Source organism: Aristolochia californica, unplaced genomic scaffold (genome assembly GCF_029961685.1).
Source record: "Aristolochia californica isolate CCGP_79_NKW_82.1479 unplaced genomic scaffold, dmAriCali1.0.hap1 SCAF_3, whole genome shotgun sequence".
Classification (NCBI taxonomy): domain Eukaryota; kingdom Viridiplantae; phylum Streptophyta; class Magnoliopsida; order Piperales; family Aristolochiaceae; genus Aristolochia; species Aristolochia californica.
The window spans coordinates 10,806,894-10,816,464 of NW_027181992.1; the positions used below are offsets into that span (position 1 = coordinate 10,806,894).

A 9,571-nucleotide genomic window follows, 5' to 3' on the forward strand; every position below is an offset into this window, starting at 1 on the left:
GTCAAACTAAAGCGAATCCTTTTGTTAGTTGAGCTAGGTGAGCCCCTTGGCTTCTCCCTTTTGTCTCAAGTGTTTTTCTAATAAAATCTATTTAAAGGGTAATTTAATAATATGCTTTTATTAAGCTCTGCTAATGGTGTTACCTTAATGGTTTATTTGATAGGAACTACAAGGCTGTATTCGGAATTACAATATCAAGTTGGCTAAATTTGGAAATATTAATCAGGACTATATTTGAAAATTACCCTATTATATTTTACTATCAACTATTCTTAGAATATTTTTCTATATTTATTAAAATGGTAAGCTCTTCAAGGTACTTTTAGAGTGGTCTATGGCATATTACCAGTAGTATATGATAAGGCATGTCATTCAAATGACAAAATTTGTCACATTCACATGAATAGAATTTATCACCAATTAAAAAAGAAATCACATAAACATAGGATCAAACAAGAGTAGAATAAATTCACTTCAACCTTATGTTTTAAATGTGGTGCTATACTCGTCTATTGCCTTCTGTTTTTTGGCTTTATCAACTGTTACTTTTGAGTCATGATCATTGTAGGTCTAATTTCCACTGTCCTTGTTAATGTCTTAGGTAAATAAGGAGATTGTCAAGATTCAGAGAGTGGTTGCATCTGTGGGCTGAAGAGCCTCATAGAAGCACATGTGGTACGGACTTCTGATAAACTATAGCAAAAATATTGGACTGTTGAAACACAAAAGAATTATATTTTTCTTTTTTGTAGGAGAGAACTGGGAGCAGCAAAGGGTCTGCGATTTTGCAAGAGTGGGATAAATATCTTGCTCTGTTTTGGCAATTAGTGCCACCTAGTGAAGAAGACACACCGGAGGCCTGTCCTGAGTACGGGAAAGAAGCAGCCGGAGAGATTACCTTGCAATCAGCATAGTGTGATGATATTTATTAAGAAAATCCACAAATGAAGTAAAGCGTTTCTTCTTGAACTGAGGGAACTCCGGTTGGATCTTTGGCAAATATGAAGCCATTCAAGAGAGCGAAGCACTTTGTAGCTGTACTGGGTAACTTACTCCAGAATGGGAGTCCTTACGATGGAGCTCAGAACTGGTCAGTTGACCACACTCAAGGAAAAATTATTGGGAAAGGGGTCCAAGGATGCTTACAAAGCGGAAGGACATCCTTACTGTTTTGTCTTGACGATGTTAGTCAGGAAGTTGGACAGAATTGCTTGCAATCGATGGTGCTTGCATTTGTAATTAGTGTACAAGGTTAAGCACCTATTCTCATGTGAGCATAACAGATTTGAATTGCATTAAGAAAAACTATTTATCCCTAAGTGGGCTGGATAGAGCTTGCCCTATTGAGAAGAAATTTAGAATTGGAGTTTTTAATGTTTATATATTGGTTTTTAGTAAAATATATTTCTTAGTTTAATTTTAAGAAAATGACATTTTATTATTAGTAGATAACACCTCTGAAACAGAACTTCCAACTTATGTTATGTCTTGGCTTATTAAATATTATGGAGTCTAATATTCGAGTCACCAGATTTATTCAGCAAAGAGAAGGCAGTGTTTGAAGATGCTGTGTCCCTAAGTGGTGACTGTAGAGCCAGGCAATTCCAAAAATGAGAAGTAAGAGGCCAAGAGAGGAAACAATATATTCTGTTGCGTGTGGGTTATCTCTGTGTAACTGAAGGGTATTTTAGTCATTAAATGTTATTAAGGGTTAGTATTTCATCAAACACCTGGTTTGTTAGGGCTTGTTAGTGCATGCTGAAGGAAACTGAAAGTCAATTCGAATTTACTTTCACTTATTCAAAATCGTTAGTGATGAACAGCCTCTGTTCATTACTTTGGCAAATTCCTCAGGTTGGTCTCTGTTTTCCATTATTGCTATTAGGAATGATTGGTTCATGGGAAGAGAATTAAACCCCTGGCCATCACTGGTTAGGACTCGGGGCAGCAGGTAATTTGTCTGTGCATGACTGCACACATGTTAGCTTCAATTACTTTTAATCTGGAAATGTAGGGCATTTAAGCTCCATTTTTCTTCATTTGTTGGAGTTCTAATCTCTGTGATTAGATTATAATCATAATTTTTTCTTTCTTTCGATTCTTTATTTTAATTTGTAATTATTGTATTAATTTAGTTAAACTAAAATCTATCTTATTTTATTAATAAAATACCTTATTTAATTATTTATTATATTAATAACTTTAATATTATATTAAATTGTTAATTTAAGAGTGATAATTAAGACATTATAAAAATAATCATGTTTGTTTCGGTATATTATTTTTTATATTAAATTAAATTAATATTTAATTTTAATTTGTTAATTAAAAAATAAATAAAACTATCCTAATAAAGTTAAATTATCAGAGTATTTTATGAATAAATGTATTCTCTTGTTTTCACTATATTTTTCATTGTGTACACTAACACTGATGTGTTTTTGTGGCGGAATATTATGTTATACATAGTCATAATATTTTTTATTATAACATAGTTATAAATTGAAAATAGGAGTATTTTAGCCTCAAAAAATACGAATAAAAATGTAAATATAATATAATTAACATATGAATTTGGATTAATATCATTAAATATAGTATTTATAAAATTTTAATAATATGTCAAACCAAAATCAAAGGTATTTTCGCCTTAGTCTAAAAATTGTGAATTTAGTATCTCTAATCTATGAATTTAACATCCATGATCGATTAATTTTCCTTTTTTAAATCCTTTAGGTGAAAGTAGGGGTGGTGATCGGGTTTTACAGGGAACCTGACCCAGCCCGACCCAAAAACTCTGGGTTCAGGTTTTTAGTTTCACCCCACGGGTCGGGGAAGGGGCAGGAACAAGTTTTCCCAAACCTGACTTGAACCCAACCGATGGATAAGAGCGGGACGGTTTTACTGGAACGGGGTTGTAAGGACGGTAATTAGGTCTGGTCGGAGTTTGAGTATTTGGAAACCCGACCCCTAGCCCCACCCGTGCCCATACCGTACGTGGAAGACATTTGACACCCGTGCAAGAGAACTGAAAAGATGAGCGGGAGGTGTTGACGACATGCGCTAGCCGATGGGAAGGTACCTTCAAACCCTAGCATGAAACCTTGAAAACATATTGGATTCCGGTTGTTTCATCTTTATTCAAAGAAAAGTTTCTTGTTTTGTTCTGGGTCTCTGAATTAGGGCCCCGATCTGGTACTGGAGTTTTTCTTCTGAAGTTCTTTGGCGGCATAAGGATTTAATGGTGTTGGATCTGCCTGGAAAGTTTCGTTAGAACTTGTGGCTTTTTTTGCAATGATAGTTGTTGAAATTCGGCTTGAATTGGGTGGATATTTCCGTTCGCTCGAGAATCGAGTTGCCAATGCCATTTGAAACGGTTTTGGAAGAATTGCTGGCAATTTCTGAAGAACCGAAAAAGTTTGAGTTCGATGTCTTGGGCAGGGCCTGAAGATATATTTCTTTCCACCTCGCTTGCGAGCTACCTTGACAGTAAGCTCTCTTTCCTCCTTTATACAGACACGTGGACAGAACTTTATCTATTGAGTTCTTTCGATTGTATTTGGTGTACATGTTTGACCGCTCTTATCCGTGTATATATTTGGGATGAATTAACTGAAAACGTACGCCTCAGAGGTATGACATGCTCAGATGATCTGTACACTGCTGAAAGATTATTTCTTTATCTATTTTTTTAAGTTGGAAAGTATCCACAACAACGTTCAGTCAACTGCATCTGCTTCCATTTAGTCAACATTCTGTGCTTTTCTGAATTTAGATAGAATTGTTTCTAATACATCTTAGTAAACGTTGCTCACTTGACGTATGTCTAGTTATTTGTTCAACGTGGAAGAATATTTTCTAGTTCAAAAAAATTATCCGATTGATTGATTTTAACTGTGTACTGTTTTCAAGAGGGGGAAAAAAAACAAAAAAACCATGAATGTGTTCAGTTTCTCAAATGTATAATGAGCTCTGTCTCTCATTCACTCTCTAAATAAATTGTATTATTATCTTTCAAATGGAAAGGGTACCATCAACATTTTTTTGTCTGCAAAATCAAATCCATGTTTATCACAATTGGTTGAGAACCAGAAACCTATGACAGATCAATAATTAAAGGATTGGTGGGTGTATTTTTTTATTAATTAGAAAACCTAGTCTCCATAAACCTATGACCAAGGAACTTAACCTCCATAAAGTGCCAATCTGGTCTACTCATATTTGTTCTTTAATTAGAAAGATAATTTGGTTTTGATGTATACTTCTACCCTCTAGTCGTGTTATGCAGTTACTCACCTTTGCAAACTGTGTTTTTTTGCTGTTGTTCTTCAACCTGGTAAAGGCTTTCAAGTTCACTTTCTCTGATGCTAGTTTTTTCTTAAAGATTTTGCCTGTTGAGCCATGTATCCGCCACATACTTTTCTGATATTTTGTTTCTATCTCAATACCCTGTGACACCTCCACTTCTGTTTGTGTTGTTTCTTGTGTAATTCAATGTTTCCCCTATCTACAACTGGCTGCACGCCAATGACAATGATCATGCAGAGAACTTTGGCTGGCACCAGATGGTAGTAGTTCAAAATCTTCATTGATTGGAAGTTTTAAAAATATCAAGAAGGAATTGGCATCTGGTGCAAATTTGGTATATTGCGTATTTTATTTGTTGGATACTCTATGTAGCTCCAAAAGTATGTGCTACTTCTTGTCTAGGATATAATCGTAAGTTGTCAAACTAGGTAATGATTTTGCTTACAGTCCCATTGTTGTTTTATTTTTTGCCCTCTTTTAGTCTTCTAGGACTTTGTTTAGTGACTAGAAAACTTCTGTATCTAAGATAATATATTTTGAAAATTATATCAGGGTGTCCTTCAAAACTGTACACGATGAATATGACCAGGCTTGTTCCTCTTGACAAGTAAATATATGGCCTTATCTGAAACTTAGTTTTGGTGTGTTTTAGATGCATTCCTTGTAGTTGATTGGATGTGATATATACTGAAATGACTAAAGCTGCAATCTCTTAGCTAGTTACACCTGCAGCAAGGTTCTTGTTAGTTTTATCTGATTAAGTAAACATGGTTGCAAGTCTTGTTGAAATCCTTTTGTTAAATATAATGTAAGGACATTTTGGTCATTTCACAGAGTCTGTATGTTTCAGTGAGAGTGTCATTAGATTCAGTATGTTTATATTATTAGTCTATGGTCCAAGTTTCATAGTGGTTGGACCTGTAATTATGGAGATATAAGGAGATGCATGTATGAGGGGTAGAGAGGTCTTTTTTCTCTCTATCCACTTAAGTGAATGAAAGAGAGATGGGGCTCATGATTTTCCCATCGAGAGCAGCTCTCGCTCTCTTCTCAAAACTTCCTCCTTCTATCTTACCTCTCTTCTCTCTATACCTCTTTTCTTTGTTATTTTACACCTTTCATGGTAGTTTCTTCCTATATGTTTTTTTTCTGAGCCTTTCAGAGTTACAGTCCATATGGAAGTGAAAGCATATCCTTCCTCATTAGCTGCACAATCTATTTCTAGTGCAGTGACTTGTAAATGCGATTGAATGGGTTCAAATCAAAGGTTGAGATTGCAGGTTCGTAGTGTTTCTTTGAAAGTTAGAGGATTCTGTCTTTTGGTTTTCAGTGCCTGATCCGAAGGATTGCGTGGGGAAATTTGTAATAATAAAGAATTGAATCCAGCTTAGCATTCGTGTTTTTTTCTGTCATATATTTATTCTAGCTTTTGTCTCAGTGGTTATATAATTAACAAATATTTATGATTTGCTATTAAATTCTTTTTTTTTTTTGAAAAAGGATGTATATATTAACAAAAAACAAAGAATTACAGAGGGACGGGGAGTAATTCCCTAACAACAAGAGATTGTAAGGAAGCTCCTGACTTGGCAAGCACATTTGCTATTAAAGTCTCTCACACCCTTTTCCGTCTGAGACCCTGTTTTTTACTTTTTGCTTTTTCTTTCTGTTTTCACTTTTTCCTATTCTGACTTTTTTTCTTCTTCTTTTCCTTCCATGTATGCTGCTGCTACAAAAAAACAATTCTGAAGTCTCTTTGGTGTCTGAAACCATTTATTGAGATATAATGCCGAATCTAGACCTTTGTGGATTCTTGAACTATAATGCTTTTTCGAGGTTTAGAATCTTTTGAAAATTATGTTATAATGTAAGGCATAGAGATTGAGAAAGGCCCTTATCTAGTTCTAGCTTGTCACAACACATTGGAGTTGTGTAATTTGAAGTCTTGGATTCAAGCTTTGGGGTGTTTGGCTATCTTGAATGTATGCTAATAAATTACTTCAAAGAGAAAATAGAAAATGAAAAGGAAATGAAACATTGTTACCCCTTCTTAAATACTTCATAAATGGCATTTTCTGTTGACATTTAATAATCATCGCTCCTCAAAGAGAGATAATACCTCTCAAAGTATGGAATCTTTTGCATTTTTTTTTAAAAAGTATAGAATCTATTGCAAACTATGTTATAATTCAGAGAAACTAGGTGTATAGAGGTCTTTACTTTAATTTTAATTTAATTATATAAAGTTTTTACATCCTTCATAAAAAAAAAGGTCTTTAATTGTTATTAAGGAGTCGTGAAACTTGAGGGTTTCTTTATTTGAGTTCACGGATTCAAGTCTCTTGGTGTGTTTGGGATATCTTCATTTGTGCTTCTCTAATCTATATTTAAAGAAAAGCTTAAATGTGGCTCATTATGTCCATGTTGAAAACTTAATGTGTTAAAGTTGGGTCCATGTTCTTCGTAAATGGACAAGCTGAAGTTATAGGCCCCTTCTAATGTAATAAACACAATTCATGTAATCCTGATCTATGTGGGACTATGCTATTACTCCCCCATTCATGTAGGTGCTTTTATGGTTCTTATATGTTTTGGGTGGGAAGCCCTTGTGTGCTTACGCTCTAATACCATGTTAAAGTTAAGTCTAAGCATCCAGGTCTACACAAACAAACAGAGGGCCTGAGAGAATGGCTCCTGCTTCGTTGTTGAATGAAATTTGCCCCTCTTTGAAAAAAAAGAAAGAAAGAAAGAAAGAAAGAAGAAAAAAACAATGGTTTTGAGACGTGGACAGCAAAAAATACAGATAAACCAGATGGGGCACGAATTAGGTCCAATATAACAAACATCCTACTTGATACTTTGTCAAAGCGAAGTCTAGGTCCTTTCCCAAATGACTAGCCAAAGTTAGGAGGATGAATAAATCTTCATCCTCTATATGTTTCATGTTCAGTGTCGCATATATTAACAAAACCTGATTGTGTATGTTCTTATTGCACTTTAATTTCACTGGATATGCTGTTTATTCCTAAATTTCAAACTTCAGCGACTCTGCAGAACTTATCCATAAGTATGACATTTCTCCTGTCCGGCCATCTATGCATAAAATTAAATATCAATACATGTATAATAAATGTAATTACCCTCTCACGAGGGTGTATTTGTGATGAGAATGTTCACTTCTGCATCAGGTTAGTCACAATCTGGTTTATGTTCCTTTCTTCATTCTAAAAAGCCCTAACAGCAGATGTCCGAAGAGGCACTGAAAGCTGAAGCCCTCCGGTAATGAGGCACCTCTGGATTTAGCGGTGCAGTAGTGATGCTCATTGAAAATAAAAATTCCTTTTCTCAGAGTTTGTTACAACTGTCCATTCAACTAATATCTCTCAGTAAGACCAGCAAATTAATGTGTCCACGTTGGGGACTGTAGTGGTTGTTCTGAGCATTTGCTGCTTTAATAGTTGTCTGAACATTAAAAAAGTTAAGTCTGATGACCAGCAAAAGTTCAAGATAGGCTATATAATAATTGTCAGAACATTTGGGACTACAGTGGGCTGTTCTGAGCAATTGTTGCTTTTTTAATGGATAGGTCATTAAAAAAGTTACATAATGGATTATGATACTTGGTGTAAAGAAGTTCTGAAGTAACGAATTTGAAGTTGGTTCAGAGAAATAGGTTATGGATAGGCTTCGGTAGATGGAGATATTGTTTGGGATGGTTAAAGAGACTAATTCTGCCCCTTTTAGAAGTTTTTTACTAATGTTCATTGAGTGATTAAGGAGAACTGAAAAGACAAAATTGACATGGATAAAAATGGTGAGGAGAGTCAAAAGATACCAACTAGAAATAGAATTGTCAAATGATAGAGCAGGATGGAGGAGGATTCATTAAGCTGATATTAAATGGTTGGGACAAGCTTCTAGGTTTGAGACTTTTATAAATGGAGCTGTAAGAAGCACGGTTAGTTAAGTGGTACTGCTGAGCATTGTGACATCATATTGAGTTTAAATTAGGCAAAAGGAATGAAAGAACATATGTTTTCTGAGGGTAATCGTCTGGCAGCATGTGCAGATTGTGCTCTAGATTATTTGTTCTACATGGTACATCCATCTTTTTTTGTTTTTTTTTAAGACATCATTGGAATTTTCTAAACAATACTGGGTTCATTTTTGCAGAGAAGCTTCTTGTTTTGCTAAGAGATGGGAGAAAGCTTTTGGGAATCCTACGTTCCTTTGATCAATTTGGTACCCTCACATTCATTCTCTTAGGCATTGTAGACGTTTATTTGCAGGTTTTAATTTATCTCTGTATGAAAGTTTTTTAATGCTGCCTTTAAACAGCAAATGCCGTTCTTGAGGGTGCCTGTGAACGCGTAATTATTGGAGATCTCTATTGTGATATTCCGCTAGGATTGTATGTAATAAGAGGGGAGAATGTTGTTCTGATTGGTGAGCTGGTATGTCTGTTATCTATTCTTCTGAGTTGATTGAGATACTACTTTCTGCTAAAAAAAAAAGATAATGCAACATTGGCAGGATCTGGAGAGAGATGAGCTTCCTGCACACATGACCCGTGTTTCTGCACCGGAGATAAAAAGGGTAAATATCAAAACCTACATATGTTCAAAAGTTTTTGCAGTTTCTTTTGGTAGTGTCGATCACATTTCTCTGCTATCTACCCTTTCAGGCACAGAAAGCAGAAAGGGATGCCACCGACTTGAAAGGCTCTATGAGGAAAAGAATGGAATTTCTTGATTTGGATTGATGGAAGTTATTTGTGGCCATGAAGAACACTACCATTCGTTTTAATTTTGTGCCCGTGTTGTCCGCAAATATTATTGCGGCTGGAGTCAGTAAGACCTGACGGGGTCCAGTGTTTTTGTTCTCCTTGCGTCATGTCTGGGATCCGAGAAAGAAATAGAAACTTTAAAAAAAATTAATCATTAAAATTCTAAAATGTTATTTTTTTTCATTTTTTTACATGTATCCAAACAAGAAAAATTATAGTTTTCTTTTTTTTTCTCATTTTTCTTGGCTTTTTTTTCTTTCATTTTTCATGAGCATCTAAATAAGAGAAAATAATTCACTTTCTTTTTTTCTTTTTTTCTCTTCCTTTTCTTTTCTTTCTATTTTTGTGTTCTAAATATAGCCTTAGGAGAAGTGTTTATGGTATGTAGGTTTTTTGTTCTATTTTTCATTCAGTTACTACAAGTAACTAGGGGTGGCTTCGAACCGAGCCGGCGAGCGGAGCGGAGCGGGAGCGAAA

The 9,571-nt window shown here is 35.0% G+C and overlaps 1 protein-coding gene across 2 annotated transcripts; it reads left to right on the forward strand.

Moving 5' to 3' along the window:
• Positions 1–2,991: 2,991 nt before the first annotated feature.
• Positions 2,992–9,277, forward strand: LOC137960037 (sm-like protein LSM1B). 2 transcript variants are annotated; one of them, XM_068807494.1, is made up of 6 exons: positions 2,992–3,078; positions 3,184–3,489; positions 8,482–8,550; positions 8,647–8,762; positions 8,842–8,904; positions 8,993–9,277. In XM_068807494.1, exons 2-6 carry the CDS (start codon positions 3,429–3,431, stop codon positions 9,068–9,070), a joined length of 387 nt encoding a protein of 128 aa, XP_068663595.1. In that variant the 5' UTR covers positions 2,992–3,078; positions 3,184–3,428; the 3' UTR covers positions 9,071–9,277. The 2 variants fall into 2 exon arrangements, with proteins under 2 accessions (XP_068663595.1, XP_068663596.1); XM_068807495.1 differs by having other exon boundaries at positions 3,076–3,489; positions 8,647–8,754; positions 8,993–9,081.
• Positions 9,278–9,571: the final 294 nt, after the last annotated feature.

Excerpts from the sequence above, each read along its gene's own strand:
- LOC137960037 (XM_068807494.1), top strand. The coding sequence starts at position 3,429 with ATGTCTTGGGCAGGGCCTGAAGATATATTTCTTTCCACCTCGCTTGCG. Across the intron at positions 3,490-8,481 it reads GCTTGCGAGCTACCTTGACA|AGAAGCTTCTTGTTTTGCTA; the intron begins GTAAGCTCTCTT and ends TCATTTTTGCAG. Across the intron at positions 8,905-8,992 it reads CTGCACCGGAGATAAAAAGG|GCACAGAAAGCAGAAAGGGA; the intron begins GTAAATATCAAA and ends CTACCCTTTCAG.